Source organism: Balaenoptera physalus, assembly GCF_965194825.1.
Source record: "Balaenoptera physalus genome assembly, chromosome: 3".
In the NCBI taxonomy this organism is placed as follows: domain Eukaryota; kingdom Metazoa; phylum Chordata; class Mammalia; order Artiodactyla; family Balaenopteridae; genus Balaenoptera; species Balaenoptera physalus.
The window spans coordinates 147,770,475-147,788,533 of record NC_138890.1 but is presented as its reverse complement, the minus strand read 5'-3'; the positions used below and the strand labels follow the sequence as shown (position 1 = coordinate 147,788,533).

General features: G+C 42.3%; 1 protein-coding gene across 6 annotated transcripts in view; it reads right to left on the bottom strand.

The window, feature by feature from the left end:
* Positions 1-4,905: 4,905 nt before the first annotated feature.
* CAPSL (calcyphosine like) overlaps positions 4,906-18,059 on the bottom strand; it is a 33,089-nt gene continuing 19,935 nt past the window's right edge. The window contains exons 4-7 of one of the 6 annotated variants that reach the window (XM_082453874.1): positions 16,151-16,328; positions 15,652-15,861; positions 12,295-12,398; positions 5,313-11,062 (exon numbers count right to left, since the gene is read on the bottom strand). In XM_082453874.1, the coding sequence (XP_082310000.1) occupies positions 12,297-12,398; positions 15,652-15,861; positions 16,151-16,328 (490 nt within the window). In that variant the 3' untranslated portion in view covers positions 5,313-11,062; positions 12,295-12,296. The other 5 variants (XM_082453877.1, XM_082453876.1, XM_082453878.1 and 2 more) reach the window with 5 other exon arrangements.

The window sequence follows — 18,059 nt, the reverse complement described above, 5'->3', positions numbered from 1 at the left end:
AAATATCCATAGCTTTCTCCAAAGTGAGCTCCTCATTTACCCCATTGGCAGCTCTCAAAGTTGTCATTTCCCAAGTATGGTAGAAAAGCTGCCGAGATTCAGTGGGTGTAAGAGAGGCAGCAGACATCTCAAGGATAACATGTGTGATCTGAAGTTACACCCTTTCCCTTTCCCTGCTTGCCAAATTTAAGAACCATAGAACAGCCTTCGGTAGGAATCCCAAGAAAGACTTAAGCTACATTTTCTGCCAGCCAGCTTGAATGGGGCAGTGCTCCAAGTTTGAATGAATGTCTACTAGAGAAAATAATATTTCTTATACATCTGATTAGTAGACTATGATATAAAGATACATATATCCTCAACAAAAACAGCATAGAAAATGAAAGAACAAGTCAATCTTCCTAGAAAATTGAGGAAAGCTTTGTAAAGCCTTTTAACTTTTTTTTTTTTTAATTATTAGCACCTTTTAATTATTATTTATTTATTTATTTGGCTGTGTTGGGTCTTTGTTTCTGTGCGAGGGCTTTCTCTAGTTGCAGCGAGCGGGGGCCACTCTTCATTGCGGTGCGCGGGCCTCTCACTGTCGCGGCCTCTCTTGTTGCGGGGCACAGGCTCCAGACGCGCAGGCTCAGTAGTTGTGGCTCACGGGCCCAGTTGCTCCGCGGCATGTGGGATCTTCCCAGACCAGGGCTCGAACCCGTGTGCCCTGCATTAGCAGGCAGATCTCAACCACTGTGCTACCAGGGAAGCCCCGAAACCTTTTAACTTTTGAATTGAACTTTGAAATATGAGCCAGTTTAGCAAATAATGACTTAGCTTGTTGCTGTTGCAACCCCAACTAGGTGTAGTGCAATCCACTCTGGCACTAACTACCCAGAGTTAAGGCAGGCCCCAGAAATTAATGGGCACAACCCCCAACAAGAATGGTCTTCTTTCAGACATTTTCTGCTTATTTCTGGGCTCCCCAGGTTACTTATACTTCTGTATTAGTCAGGGTTCTCCAGAGAAACAGAACCAAGTGTGGTGTGTGTGTGTGTGTGTGTGTGTGTGTGTAGAGAAAGAGGGCTTATTTTAAGAAATTGGTTCAGGGACTTCCCTGGTGGTCCAGTGGTTAAGACTCCATGCTTCCAATGCAGGGGATGTGGGTTCGATCCCTGGTCAGGGAACTAGATCCCACATGCCCCGCAACCAAAAAAAAGAAATTGGTAATTGGTTTACATGATTGTGAGGACTGGCACTTCCAACACCTTATGGCAAGCTGGCAGGCTGGCATCTGGTAAGAGTTGGTGTTGCATCTTGAGTCTGAATTCTACAGAGCAGGCCAGGCCAGCCAGAACCTCAGGCAGGGTTACCATATTACAGTCTTGAATTTATAGCCATTTGCTTAGAAATGTGGGTTCCTCCAACACTCTCAGGTTCAGTAATTCCCTAGAATGACTCACAGAACTCAGGAAAGCACTCTACTCACAATTACAGTTCTATTATTAACGATACAAATCAGGAGGACCAGCCAGATGAAGATACATAGGGTGAAGTTTGACAGAGAAGGCAGGCTATGCTTTGCTCTTCTCCTGGAATCAGTGTCACCTTTCCTGCACATCAATTTGCTCACCAACCCGGAAGTGCTACTGAGCCTCAGTGTTCAAAAGTTTTTATTGGGTCTCATTGGGTAGGCATGCTTGATCAAAACACTGTCCACAGGACTGAACTCAATCTCCAGAACCTCTCCCCTCCTCAGAAGTTGGGACAGTCCAAAATTTCCACTCTCTAATTATGTGGTTAGTCTTTCTGGTGACCAACCCCCATCCTGAAAATATCTAGGTCCTCACCCTGTGTCACCTTCTCCCCATGACGCATTGAACCATGTTGTTTGGTTATTCTGATGAACTATCTCCAGATAAGATAATTCTCTTCTATTGAATTTTTCCCTCTAAGATGAAACAAGAATGCACCTGATTTCTGTTGTCAGTTCCCTGGGGCTACAATAAGTTGCACTCCAAATAACAGGGAAATGAGATAGCCCTCAGAACAACAATAAAATGGCTGTGATATTTCATACACAATGAATTAGAACAGAGGTATATAAAAGTACCCTAAAGAGACAAACATCAACTGCAAGCAGGCAAGGCAGACCAGATCCTGAGTGATTTCATTGGACATGCCTAATTAACACATCTAAAGTGAAGTGTGTGTCCCTTCTTATGGGCTGTTAGTCAGCTATGATGCATTGAAAAAGAGACAGGTCAGAGAGGGCATCTTTGATAGTCCCCGCCAGGAACTGTTGGGAGAAGATTATGGTCTCACTAGCAAAATGAATGTTATAAACTGTCAGCCTAATTTCGTTAAATATTTTAATCTACATGCCCTTTGTTGTGATTCCAATGACCAAATAACTTCATAATAATAATTAAGTTTCCAAAAAGAGATCTGTCTCTAGGGCAAAACATTTCTCATTTACCAACATGAATAACTCGGTTCCAGTATGTGCAATAGGACATAGCTACACCTCCCCACAGAAATCCCCTGCATAGATATAGATGGAAAATTCCTAGGTCTTGTGTCATAGGGGCAGATAAAGGATGAGTTGCCTCAGTGTTATGGCAGCATGAATATCAAGGCCTGGAATAGAACTATGAGGCCCAAATGACAGGACTTGCTGATTAGAAAATAATTACCTTATATGGTTGTAGAAGTTGTTTTCTTTGCTGCCAATGTGGCTAAAGATAGAGAGACCTCAGTTCTACCTCTAACCTGGCAAATACCTCACTCCATGTTGGTTCGAAGCATGCCTCTTTAAGAAAATGGAAGGCAATGGGACTGCTATTTCAAAAGTTATTCAAAAAGCTAGTTGGGACTTCCCTGGTAGCGCAGTGGTTAAGAATCTGCCTGCCAATGCAGGGGACATGGGTTCGAGCCCTGGTCTGGGAAGATCCCACATGCCTTGGAGAAACTAAGCCCGTGCACCACAACTACTGAGCCTGTGCTCCACAGCCTGCGAGCCACAACTACTGAAGCCCGCACACCTAGAGCTCGTGCTCCGCAACAAAAGAAGCCACCGCAATGAGAAGCCCGCGCACCGCAACGAATAGTAGCCCCCGCTTGCCGCAACTAGAGAAAGCCCGCACGCAGCAACGAAGACCCAACGCAGCCAAAAATAAATAAATAAATGAATTAAATTTTTTTTTAAAAAAGCTAGTTGTCCACCAAAATTTGTACTCTCCTGTCATTAGATAGGTTTTCACTGGCGGGAATATTTCCTGCCCGGGACTGCACTTCCCAGCCTCCTTTGCATTTAGATGTTATCGTGTGACTATCATCTAATGCAGTGCAAGCAGAATTGATGTGTGTCACTTCCAGACCAAAGTTTTTCAGAAAGCTCTTCAGCCTTCTCTATACCTCTTTACCCTTTAGCCATGCGGACGTCATTGATGACGAAGCCCTAGAGAACAGCAGAACCACAACACGGAATAGTCCTGCAACCTGAAATCACTGCACAGAGAAAAGCTGGTCACCGACCATGAATAGCACATACATAATACTGTTTCATGAATGAAAAATAAATATATTTTGTGTTTGAGCGTTTGTAAATGTGCAGGTTTATTTGCTACAGCAGTTAGTGTTACCCTAACATACCACAAGTATATCCTCTTGCACTGCTTAGTCATATCTGAGAATAAACTGCTAAAAGCAACCTTGAACTGAGTGCTAAGCTGTCATTCTCTCATCCTCAAACCTAGACGAGGTCCTCTCATCTGGTCTCAGCAAACTTGAGAGTTGCATTCTCCATAGTAAATGAATGGTTTGGATTCCAGTTTTAGGATCAGTTGCTATGAGCTTGCTCAATGGAGGTCTCAAGAGATAAAACCTACCCTCGGTGGGCTGGCACCCTCAGGTCTTTGAGGCTGGAAGGCTGCAGGACTCGGTCCTGGACAATGAGAAATTCTCCAATTGAAATACCACCGCACAAGTGCTAGTTCTCTCCTTCATGTGCCTGGGAAGCACACGTTTTCTATGGTACTTCCTTCAGACTTTCATGACTTTAAAGACAAAGAGAGGATGGCCCAGCAGTCAAAAATCATAAATTAGTATGGTCAACCAAAGGTGGGCAAATAATTAGTCAAGTGCACTGGAAATATCCACGCTGGTATCTCTCTACCTCTCACTACTCGAAATGTTACCCAGAGACCAGAGGCATCAACGTCACAGGGAAGCTTGTTAGAAAGGCTGAAGTTCAGTCCTTGCCCCAGATTTCTGAATCCAAATTAGCATATTAACAAGATCCCCATGGGATGTGTGTGCTCATCAAAGTTGGAGAAGCCCAGCTTTAGCCTTCCATCTCCACTCCCACCCTCACTTCTTCTGCTTTTCCAGGATGAAGGGCCTTTGGTTATGTCCAGCCATTTTTGTTCCCTGAGAAGCAGTCACTAGAGGAAGAGAATGGGTCAGGAAATCTGACGTCATGAGCCTTGGGGAGCAGCCTGGAAGTGTGGGTTCAAAAGGTGAATTCCAAAATCAGTTTCAAAGTCCCCCTCGCCAGTTTACCCCAAAGTCCCCCTCGCCAGTTTACCCCTAAGCCCCAGAAAGTCTCCACAGCTTCTAACAGGCACTTCCCTTTCCTTGTGCATCTCTCTCACCCTAATAGGCTGATCCAGGAAGTGAGTCACTCCAAGGAAGCCCAGCCTTCAGCCAGGTGGGCCAGCTCAGCTCACCTTCCTTTCGTCACAGGAGGCACTTAAGTCCCCTGTTCACACAAGTGTGGCAATTTGCTGAGTTTTAATCCCCAGATCAAAATATAAAAATAGGCGCCCCAAAAGTCATTGGATTTCAGAATAAAATAAATTTTACTTATGAAGTATTCACCAAGAGAAACCAAAATAAGTAAGCTCAGGAAATTTTACACAGATGGATGTTCCTCCAATTCTTTTATTATCACCTCCTGCTACAGACTCCAAAGACAGCAGATAAAGTGAAGGTGTGGAGAAACAGCTACATTTACACCTACAAGAGGCACAACTATAACAAGTGCATTATTTCACCTAAGGAACACCTCCCAGTCTCACTTTATGATTTTCTTTCTTCCTTCTTTCCTTCATTTCTTTCTGATTTGAAAATATATTATCAGGCATTTAAGGAAATGAACATGTTCCAGGTAATAAAGTAAGATGATTGAAGATCTATTGCTTTTGAAATTCCAGATCTTCCAGAAACTTTAGTTCATCAAAATCTACAGCATTGGACTTCTTTCAAACTCATTCCATTCTCTGAGAGTCCCTGATTTGCAAAAGAATTAACAGACAAAAGTCATAATCTCCAGGATTCTCTCATCATTAAAATGAAATAGGCATCGGTGTCAATAGAAGCGCTAACACCAGCATAATAGTTCAAAAACTCTTCTTGTGAAACCTGAGGGGGATAAAGGGCAAGGGAAAAAGAAGGAAATGGTGTCAAAACATGTGTGTCATTGTTTAGCAGTTTACGTTCTCCCTGAAATCTTTCCTACTGAGTTTGCTTTGCCACTGGACCTCAGGCAGAGTCAGGCGAGTCGGCGGGGGAGCCTGGCTTGACTTTCCCCTCTGACTCTGAGATGGGGCATTTGCAAGGGCCGCCAAAGACCTGCCTGCCCACTGGCCAGCTACAGTTTTCCCACAGCCATCATTTCTTGCAATAAGATAAAAATCTCTAGAGCTGTGCTATCCAATACAGTAGCCACTAGTCACACGTGGCTTTTTTAATTTAACTGAATTAAAATTAAACATAATAAAAAGTTCAGCTCCTCATTCACACTAGCCCCCTGTGGCTAGTGGCTGACATCTTGGAGAACACAATATAGGACATTGCCATCATCACAGAAAGTTCTATGTGACAGTGCTGCTGTAGAGCGTACTTTGTATCATGATACTTGTGGTTATTATTAATACTTTAGAGAAGTTTACAGCATAAATGAATAGATTAAAAGCCCTTTAGTGAAGGGGAGTCTAGACCAAACACAGAGGTAGGGATAAAACTAGAGAGGGGGGGAACCTCCCAGGATCCTTGGGCATCCAGGAGTACGTGATGCCTGGGGTTCCATAGCACAGAGCAGGGGAGTAGCCATAGGAGAGGTGCTAAAGGCAAACTCACGCAACCGCTCAATTTGGCCAGGATATGTGTTAGTGTTTCATGCTTGGCCCTGTGCTTCCGATAACAGGCAATAGAGTTAAGAGCAGAGACACAAAGAGCAGTAATCAACCTCTAGGTTCCGTCTCTCTCCCCTCCCTCTTAACCTCCCCTGCTCCTTAATACCAGCCCAGAGAGTAATAAATTCCCCGTAGTCTTGGACACATCACTCAGAGGCCGAGCATTCTGGGAACTTGCTTGGCCCGTTAGGCAGTAGTCCAACCCTGCAGGAAAAGGAGTATTAACATCAAATTTTCAAACTCTCATTCTTGGCTGTCAAAATAATGGTTTTCATGGATAATTACGTTTTGTTCTTTTAAAATCACAAGAGAGTACAATCTGAGCAGGGCCTCATCATTTTCAAAGGAAGTTCATCACCTGTAACTGAAACATCACACAGGTACATATTTAGATGATTCGAAAGCACCATCAGGGAAGTAAACTTTTAAAGAAGCAGGGTATGTAACATGTTAGTTAATAAGAAGAAATATATTTTGGAACCACTTTAAAATGGAAATAGAAAAGATAGATGAACTATTTTATTATTAGAGTAGTTAATGTTTCAAGCCTTAAAATTGCAGAAATCCTACTAGATCAGAATCATGTTAATGGCAAGGCACAGTCTGATAATGTGACAAAATGACAAAGCTGGTATTATAAATTAAACCATGTCTAACCTTGCAGCTCAAAAACTTCTCAATCTCTGGTTCCTAGAAATGATATCCTAACTATTGCCATTAAAGACAAGTTCTTGCTTTCAGTGCATACCTAGCTTACCATGCACAGTTTTTGAAACAAAATATTTAAACTTTTATGTCATAGATATCTAGTGAAATCTTCTTTATAAAACATTGTTTTTGAGCATAATTTCTATTCAATTTCTATTTGAGAATCCTATCAAGAGAGGATTTACATATAGAAACAGCTCACTATCTAGAAAATAGCTTGTTTTCCAGTTATGCAAATAAAGACTTGTCAACTAACTGTTGGCCTGATATTGTTTTATAAGATATGTGGGAACCTTTTATGACTAGCATAATAATTATACTTGTATGCAAATAGATATCTCCAAGCAGCTGCAAAACATACACGAATATAAGTAGGCACACCCTTTATAACCTTCTTTCCATTACTGATTTGCTTAACAGCCCCGCTTTTTTTAGTATAGATGGAACAAAAGTAAATTGTCACACAAACCCTACCTAAATGAGCTCAATTATTGGAGCCTAAATTAATGGTGATTTACTATATTCACTTTGCAGCTTCAAAGATAACCTGAAGTAAATGGGTGTTGAATGTCATTGCTAAATGAGATTTTAGGCATGACTAAGTATGAAATTTGTAGAATGGTATTTAGTTTCCCAGTTTCCTTGGAAACTAAAGGAATGATCTGGGTTTTCTGAGGTAATGCCTGACATTTGCTAATACCCTGCATTCGTGCCCCACTTTATCCCATCAAGGTGGAAGCACTCTGGCAGGAGCAAGCCACTCGGCCTCCATCATTTTCTCTCAACTGCAGGTCCACATCCTGTTCTAAGGCTCCCTTGGAGCACTGATTGTCTCCAGTTCTGCATGTGGCCTGAGCGTTCCTAGGAGACCAGCAACTCAAACCTTTCAAGTTTAAGATCAAGATGTTCCCAGGATCAAAACCAGTCCCTGAGCGCCAAGTGTTAAGACGAGTAAAGAAATAGGTGCCCAAGTCTTCAATGACAGGATTACAAACTACAGGCTCAGAGCTTGCTTCAAATTTCAAGTGCCTGAGCTCTGAGTCGCCGGGTCCTTTGTAAATTTAGTATGAAGTCTAGAGCAGGATGAAATTGGAGATGAATGATGGTTGCGTGGCCAGTGTGACGTAAAGCTGGGTGTGACCCTTCCTGCATCTGAGCTGCTTGCTACAGGTCCACTGTTGAGAGCAAAGCGGGAGCCGGAAACCCATGGTACTCACAGGACTTTTGGTGAAACAGAAAATGCATCCACAGCATTCAGTGGTTATTAGGACATTCCTGATACTCCAGAGCAATAAAAATATATTCCATTTATGAAGAAGAGGAAGAAGAATCCAGAACAAAAGAAAATAGACCATTACATCTTGAGATGTTCCCTCCCTGCTGCTGTCTACCTTTCTGGTGGTGGCGAGGTCCAACCTCAGCTACTGGTTGGTTGCTCATATTTTCAAGGGGGTTCTCTCCTAAGGAGCCCCTTCCACTCCATTTAATGAGGGGAAATACTGGCTCTGGTGAAGCAGGTGTGAGAATGAAACAAAAAGCTCGTGCTGTTCTCAGAGAGGAAAAGCTGTTTCACCACAACCCCTCACCACACCAACTGAGATGGCAAAAAGGTCCCTTCTCACACAGTGTTGTTCTCAAAACCCCCGGCAATCACTTGTTTATGTTTCTTTCAACAGATTTTGCCCATCATCTGTTTTAGAACACATAATTTTAGGGGATTCATCTAGTAGGTTTTTTTTTATTACAACCAATAACTAGCTATCTCTATCAAGGTTTATGTCATTTTCATACAAGCAACTTGGAGGAGTAAAACTATGTTTAGAAATACGGCTTTCAAAGGATCAATTACACGAAAATAACATTATATAACAATCTATCAGACCCTCAGCACCTTTGTTTTCCCGTCAATCATAAGAATTTCTAAAATTTAAAACTTTGCTGCGTCTTTCAACAAGCCCTTCATTAAAAAGAACAGCCTATAATTTCCAGGAAAGCAAGTTTGCTGACTAATCTGAAAAACTGGAAGTTGTGAAGTTGTTTTTCACTCTTTGCCCCAAAGAGATACACGTAAATCCAAAAAGGTACGCTGCTCAGAGCGTGTTAGTAGAATTTCATGAGGAAAGAGTAGAAAGGCACCCACACACCATCCAAGAATACATCTGGTTAATTTAACCTCCACTTGATTAAACATCAGCAGAATAAATTGCATCTGTAGGGAGCCTGATGAGGGTTGAATCGTGACCTGCTTGTACTCTTGTGATTCAGTGAAGCAATCCATACCGGCCAAGAGAAGTGAAGGGCCAGTGACCTACCTCCAAGAATAGAAGGGTATTTTCCTTGACTATCTACACCCATCAGATCCACTACATAGTTCTTCCACACACCACCATGTGAAGGGTCCCAACCGCCCTGATTCAGAAGCCAGATGAGACTCAGAGAGGGGAACTTCAGTGCCCACGCTTCCCTTCCTCTTTGATCTCTTAAAGACTGCGGGCAGTTAGATTGGCCCAAAAGCCAGTAGTTTTGTTTGCATTTATTCTAGCACATTGCTTATCCCCACAGCCTAGAAAAGAACATGGCACATGGCAGTGGCTCAATAAGTATTTTTTGATGGGATGTCTTTTCACCCTAAAACCATGATGTATGCAGCCTACTTGGAGAGGGCCCAGCTCTGCCTTAAAAGCTGCTATTACGGTATGAAACGTGACACCATGCTTGCCACCAAACCACAAAGAACCATACATTGTCCTCCAGGGGGCCATCTGGGTCTGGAAAGAAATCCTATCAAGGTTTAAATGACTGAAAATCAGCCCCACAGACTGGCTGGAAGAATTCTGCCTCAGTCTACAATTCAGCTCATGCATCTTGGGTTTCTCGTCTGCCCTCTAACTGGAATTCAGGCAGCATGTGCTCCAGCTCTTGACAGCGGCTGAGGCAGGGCTCCTCCATTCTTCCCGGGGTTTGCCTTGCGGGGAGTTGGAAACCCAGATTCAGCACCTATACTGGTAGCTTGTTCTGACCAATCCTGATTCTCAGAATTCTCATTGTTCCTGTTTCATGAAAAGCTGCCAATTTCATCCTCTTCTCTTTGGCTTATTTGTGTAATTTTCTATCTGGGGCCCGGGCCTAACAGTTGAAGCGCTCCCAAGGGTTGTTTTGGAGACACTTTTTGTGTTTTATCCTCTTACCTAAGTGGTCAGTGTATCTATTTTTTTTTTATTACAAAGGGAGTAATGTTTTAAATGTACAAGTTAAAAAATATATATGTACAGAGAAAAAATATTAGCAAATTTTTTTAATGACCCTTCTCTGTCCCTCCCACTGCTACCAGAAGGAATAGATTTAAATAATGAGTGAGTGCTGACTAGGCCAGAAATCACAGGTTAAGACCGAGAACAGGAGTGCAGTGATCCTTGACCATCAGGTTATTAGATCTGGTGTCTGGAGGGCAAGGGGGCTGTGATGGAATCCTCGCTGCAGTCCAGAACCTAACCTGCTAGAAGGGAGGTGACTTAGTGTGACCCAATACACTGTGAGGCATGGATTGTCAGAAATCTGATAGCAGTGTCCTGTGCCCCAATTAGACAGGAAGCAAAGTGCTACTGGGGAAGACGAAGCTGATAGCTGCAATCTAGTCCTTCTTCAGAATCACATGCTAATTCTATGGCCCCAGTTAAGCAGAGGCATGAGTCATTCCCAGAATCAAAGACACAAATCATCTAGAGCAGCAGGCTTGAAACCCACCATGCCCAGATAACCGGGGGCCTCTCCTTAGTCACAATCTGCAAGGTGTAGGCTGCAGAAGACATGGATATATTTCCTGTCCATTTCTTCATAGTTTCTTCTGGCTTTCTACATCATTCCTACATATTTCTTCATAATACTTGGCATCTTTTGGACTGCCACCATCTACATAAGCCTACATAATAAATCCAATGGAAAACCAGACTTGCACCATTAATTTGAGAAACAAAAGCTAGCTTCCCATGATATGGGGATGCTCTCATCCTCAAGAAAAAGGTCTCTTTTCCAGCCTGTCACCAGGGGAACTGAGAGTGTAGCTTCTCAACAATAAACAAAGCAACGCGTCCTCTTTGTTGATTGCTATCATTCTCATCTGGAAACGTCTGTTTTCACAATTCTTAAATCAATGTATATCCTGATCCCAACTTCCAAATCTGTGAAGTAAAAAGTAAACAAACGAATTGATACAAAAAATGGCAAGCATGTTCCGACACTAAATCCAGAGCCACTTAAATACATAAGATCATAAAGGGAAAAATTACCCCAATCTATGTCCCCAAACCAGGGAATGAGTGCAGCCAGGGACAGAGTGACAAAAAGGACTGTCCCTGAGTAACAAGGTCATTCTCTCCAGCACCATAGCCAGAGGGTTAGTCACCATGTTTTTTATCTCTGGCCCAGAAACAGAACACACAAAGAGAGAGATGCAGTTTCAGTATCTACTTTCCAGCAGCAGGGGCTACCTTTGCTTAGAAGCCTTTCCTGGGGAGATGCTCACACATCAACAATATGAAGCCAAAGCTTAGACCTGGAGGAGAAGGCTTTGAGACACGAAGTGTCAGGATGGAAAACCTGCTTTGGAGTGCGCCTGTGATCCTAGTCTATGCCATGCCCCGCCTCCTTGTGCTGGTGGGAACTTCAGCGTGATGGGCCAACAGCAGGGAGGGGAGAGATGAATATTCCAGCAGACCACTGATATGATCTGCCCACTCACACTTGAGATGTCCCACATAAATTCTGAGAGCACAGCCCAGCCTCAGAATTTAACCACAGAAACAGTCCTGGCTCTACTGTTCAAGGAAATGGTCTCCAGCCTCACACCAGCCTTTAAAATGACCCAAAAAAGTCATTTTAAATCTATCCGCCAAACAGAGGCTCCCCGAAACCACAGGCAGAGAAACTCAACATTCAGTTATAGAAATAGAGGCCAACGTGAGGTCTCCTTCTGGTCCCCAGATTGGGACTGAGGCACGTGAAGATTTACAGTCATTCATAAAAATAGGTGAATTCTTCCACCTAGAAATGGACCATCTAATAGGATATAGAGAAACACTCTGGGTGCATGGGGGGGATAATACTTAGACTTTTATTAATGGCCAAGGAAGAAATCTAATGTTTATTAGACACCTGAATATATCAGCCTGGCTCTAGGAGATTTTCGGACCTTGTTTTAACTAATTCCTGTTTTAGAGCTAAAGAAGCAGCCTCAGAGAAGTCACAGTTAAATACTTAGTGTCTTCATTTCTGCCCTAGAAAATGCAGTGTATGTGAGCACGGAAGAAACCCTGGAGTGAACATGAACTCAGCTATGATCCTGGTTTTGAGATGATGTTTAATCATTTGGAGCCACATGGCAGCACTCAAATCCCTGGTCCCCAGGTCATACATTTAGTGCTTCCAGGCAGTTCTCATCATGACGATGAAATACACATTGGTGTCAATGGAAGTGCTCACCCCGGCATAGTATTTCATAAACTCCTCGGGGGTCACCTGCAGCGGAAAAGTTAGAAACGAAAACAAAACTTTGCTTCTCACCATTTCAGTGGAGGCCCATCTCCAGGACCTGTAAATGGGAGGGAAATTTCAGTCAAGGAGGCTTTTTAGGGACACAGCTGAGGAACAGATCTAGAATAAGAGAAAAAATGAGGTTGAGGTTGGAGCGAGGGGGTGGCCGAGGGGAGAGAGGGGAAGAAAGTCTTGAAAATTTCCAAACCAACCTAAATGGAAAGTGAGATACAGGTCTCGTCTTCCTTTAAGAGCAGAAGCCCATCTGTTCAGGTAAGCAAGAGTGAAACTCAGAATAAGAAACAAGTTTTCTTTAACCACAGTGAATACCGTCTTTCTGTGACACATCAGAAACATCACCTCATGTCCTTGTGTCAAGACAAGAAATGTTTTACCTTTCAAAAAATGGAGCTCGGTCTTATGGGTAAGAAAACAGATTTCTTGTTAAACACTCCTTGGCTTCATGCTTTTTTTAAGATACATATTACTCATTCTAGGCACAGAGGAAGTTAAAAAGATACCCCCTGCTCCATGTCCCCTTGGGTTCTCTCTTCTCCCATGCCTGTTTCAACTAATACTTTTATCTGTGCTAGGATTTTACTTTCCTTTCCTTTCGGAAAAAAGAGAACACTGTTACCAATTTATTCTTTAATAGGTGGATGTGAAACGTATACTCTAATTCAACCATATTGGCTGACACAATTGGTTGATTGAGGGAAATAATTGTCCTCTGGTTTGATCTCTATAACCAGTGAATTTAGCCCCCAGTATAGACTTGCTTATATGAGAGAATGCAGACACAATAATGATGGCTGTTTTGGAAATTTATTGTTTTTCTAGCTAGCCCTCAAATTTCAGTGTCGTGAGAGATTGAAAACATCACAAAAAGTGAAATCTGTAAACAATTCAAAACCCCTTTCTGGTCCATAACAGCAAACTCCTCTCCCACCGAGTCTTTGGGAACGTAGCTATCTCTTCCAAGAATCACATGAGCTGAATGACCCACTTACTTTTTTTGCTGAAATTATAAGTGAACAGAGAAAAAAGTCTCAGGATCCACAGTTCTCTCCCTGTACTGACCTCTTCCCCCTGCCTGTCCCCCCAAAATAGCAAAAAGTAGTAGGAAGAAAGGCATTGAATGGAGCTACTAATTGAGCTGCGCTTATCAGTGTCTGGAAGTAGAACTAAATAATATATGTACATAGCTTTGGTAAAAATTAGAATACCATTAATGTCTCTTTTCTTGCATTTCTTTATTTCTGTCCTCCTTTGCATTCCCCGGTTATCCAACCTTAAGCTCCATCTGGAGTTCCTTTATACTGACAGTTCCTTGTGCATTTAAAATGATTCAACGTGGAAAAGTGTGAATCGCGTATCACTTTTCAGAAACATTTTCATTATGTCTATTAAATGGAATATCCCCGAAAAGTCCTTGGCACAATGGCTGGGAGACAGTAAGTACTCAATAAATATTCCTTAGATTCATAATTATGCTAAATGAGGTTCCTGGGCATAATATATGTAGTCATTAAATCAGGCACTTCTGAATCTTTTAGAGGCAAGGATCTCAAATACAAATGTGAATAAGAGTCATTTGGGATACTTATTAAAACTGTAAGTCCTTGAGCTTCATCCGTTCCCCCCACGCCCAGCCAAAAAAATCAGATTCTGCAGTTCTTCAGGGCAGCCAGCAACCTGCATTATGAATCCATTCCCCAGATGGTGAGCATACACAGAGCTGGGGATTTATGCAAGGTCTGTGAAATTCAGGTGACATCAAATGCTGTAACTGCTAAAAACCCCAGTAACCCTTATGAGTATTTGAGAACCTAATGTGGCTTGCGAAGATAAATGTCAAAAGAAATGGGGTGGGAGCTTTAAATCAGCTGAATCACAACAACTGGCTACTTTGACTTGGGTTAGAGAAAAGGGCAGCTGAGGTTTCCCCAGCAACGAGGAGGAACCACCTGCAGAAAAGAGGTAAATACACCCTGGTATCCCATGTAGAGTTGGGCTAATTTGGGGAAATGGCAGTTGACTATTTTTCCACCACCATCTCAGAGATCAAAGGCCAGCCATATGGGAAGAAAACATACGGTTCTGCTGTTTCTGTCCCTACGCATTTGGCTGCCCGACAGAATCTAGGCTCCTTTTTTATCCACTTCTGCAATCACTTCAGGCTAAAATGGAGGGTATTTCTCTGTCCCTGGCAGGAAAATGTCAGCAGAAAGGACAGAAAGATCTCCTTCCTACCCTCTTCTCCCCTCACTCATAGGACTCACCACGAAGTTTCACGGAAAGAAACAATTGGGGGAAATTCCCTTCAGGATGAGAAGGTTTGTTTCTTTCTACCATCTCTGCTTCCCGCTCACTTCCCACTAATCCTTCCTGTGAGGCCAAGGGGTCAGGAGTAACCCTCCCCAGGGTTCTGCTGCCTCAGCCGCGCAGGGAACTCCCTTCCCCATAACCATAACCTTCAGGACACCTCAGGGCAGAACTGATCTTGGGTTAAAAATCCCATTTCGGGCTGTTAATAAAAGACAGAGGACATTTCCATCTGAGCTTAGACACAGTTATGGAGATATAATTCCTTACCCTACCAAGTGACACATTTGTAACTTGAAGACACCAGTTATTGGAGATGCGTGGTTGCTTTTGTCCTTAAGTTCACTGGAGTTTAGAAATGCGAGTTCATCTCAAAGCCCACCAAAGATTAAATCAAAGTGAATTCTGTTATCTGGCATTCCCTTTACTGAACGCTTCCCTGAAATGGCATTTCCATGCAGCAAAGTGTGATGACAAATGATGCTCATAAGGGTGTATGAAAAAGGCATGCAGCATCCTGAAATGCTCTGTGAATCATGTTCTCCAAAATTGAATTATGGTCTCATTTTCAAGTTAAATATATGTTATTATCATCAAATTCACCGGAATTAGGCTAGCTGTGTATGGTAAATACGGCAACCATGAAATAGAACATTTAACCAAAATACCACAGTCTTCAGATGATAGCTATTTAGCTGTATGTGACTCCCCTACCAATATATGTGCACGTACACACACACACACACGTTTTTACTACTTTTGTTCTCAGCTTTCTAGATGGTCACCAAGGCAACATTTTACTTTTATTTATAAAAAATATGGTATAAGTATTTTTAAGGTTTTGGGCCTGTTTCCCATTTACAATTACAGATCGGATAGAAGAAATTTCACTAGATTAAGCTCTTTCACTCACCACTCCATCTTTGTCATAGGGTGAGTCAAAGTTATCCAGAAATTTCCGGAACACTTGCTCCTCCGTCCATTCTCCGTTTTGGTACTTCGGGTGCTGTTTTGCACTGTACACCTCACGAAGATCTTCAATTGTTATCACACCATCTCCAGTCTTGTCTAACTTTCTAAAAGCTTGCATAATTACCTCTTCTCTGGCTCTGGACATTGGAGGCTAGATACATAGAAGAAAAACACATACACAGACATACACAAGCAGATGAGCTTTTCCTGTATCATCTGTGATGAAACATCTTATTCCTCTCAGTGATGGGCAATTGTTTGTGTGCCATTAGATGATGTGCATTACAACTGCTCCAAAAGATCCCTAAGCCTGTACTCGTTCTCCTGCCAGTCTTCTCCATGGTGTGCTAACAGCTTCTGAAAACCAAGCCTCACAATAGCCAACCCAAACCATTCGAAAGCCAAACCCAGTAGATACGGTGATTGATGGGACCACTCACTCTTAATACGAGAAGAAATTCATTAAAGTCTATTGTTCCATTTCCATCTTTATCAAACCTCCGGAAAAGCTCTTCTGCCTCTTCCTTTTCCATGACCACAGCATAATCATTTAACCCTTTCACAAATTCTTTGAAATCAAGGGTTCTGTTGTTATTGTCATCCATAATTCGAAACACTCTGAAGGTAATACACACATACAAAAAAAGAAGAAAAAACACAAAGAACAAGGTGTAAGGATAAAGATTTCAAAAGAAAACCACTCTCAAGGTTTTTCTGAGGTAAAATACGAGTCTTAGATTCTTCTCTGTACCCTCCTCCCAAATTTGGTGAGCCTCTTCCCAGTCTCTCGGAAAAGAAAACAAACCTTTAAAAATATTCTGGGGCTTCCCTGGTGGCGCAGTGGTTGGGAATCTGCCTGCCAATGCAGGGGACACGGGTTCGAGCCCTGGTCTGGGAGGATCCCACATGCCGCGGAGCAACTGGGCCCGTGAGCCACAACTACGGAGCCTGCGCGTCTGGAGCCTGTGCTCCGCAACAAGAGAGGCCGCGACAGTGAGAGGCCCATGCACCGCGATGAGGAGTGGTCCCCGCTCGCCGCAACTAGAGAAAGCCCTCGCACAGAAACAAAGACCCAACACAGCCAAAAATAAATATAAATAAGTAAATAAATAAAAATTTTTTAAAAAAATATTCTGTATGATTCTAATTATATGACATTCTGAAAAAGGCAAAACTATAAAGGTGGTAAAAAAGATAAAGGGAAGGCGAGAAAGATTAGGTGAAGCACAGGGGATTTTGAGGGCAGTGAAACTACTCTGTATGATACTATAATGGGAGATACAGAACTTGCATTTGCTAAAGCCCATAGAACCTCACAGTACAAAGAGTGCACTTTAATGTGTACATTGAAATTAGTTAGGAAGTCAGGGGATCCCAGGAAGAAATGCAGACCGTGACAAGAGAATCTAACTGTTGTATAAAAGTTTGAGGCAATCTCACTGAAGGGGGATGGGGAGATGAAGATGCCGACTTAAGTAACTCTGGAAACGAGTAGAGTTTGTAAGACTAAAGACAAAAAGAACTGCACATAAGCTCTGTACTCTAGTTGATAAAGATATTTCCTGTGGAGATATGAGTTAACAATTATCATATTGCTATACGGGTACCCTAGCACTGAACAGTTAAATGAATGGCTGGTGGATGGTGGAAACCAGGCTTCTCGCTGTTGGAATGGGGATTTATAGATAAGCTAGGGCACTAAGCTAGAAGGATCTGATCCATGTGGTAGAGGATTGAGTTGGAGACATCAGTATGAACTCATGTTATAAACATAGATGATTAATATATAATGTATACATGATTACATACATATATACATATACATACACCCACGGGTTAGTATAAACATATATTTCCTTGTTCTAGCTAAGAGGACCTAGAAGTAACAACCCAGTAAGAACCAGCACATCTACAGCCTAGATCTTGGTTTCTAATACAGTTCTCCAGTAAAAGTATCTGACTTTCTTGGAGAAATCTCTGATTCTAGAATTGGGGCAGGAAATATGCAAGATGAGACTGGAGTATCTTATACCAGAAAGTAAGGGGGAAAAAACCCTACACTGATGGGGATACATCAAAGGGACACAGAAGCCAACTGAAGAGCTCCCAAGGCCAAAACTGGAACAATTTGAGCAATAAGTGTTCAATTATAACCCAAAGTATAAAATAAATATCCATGAGTTAATATTGGTTTAAGTAAATGATTGAATAAATAAATGTGAGAGGAGAGAAGTTTCTCCTGCAGAAGAATTTCAAATAAATTATGCTCATTCTCTGTCCTGAAGGAGGAAAGCTGACTCCCCACACCCTAAGTAGGACTCTGCATAGAGACTTCCCTTTAAAGAGTCC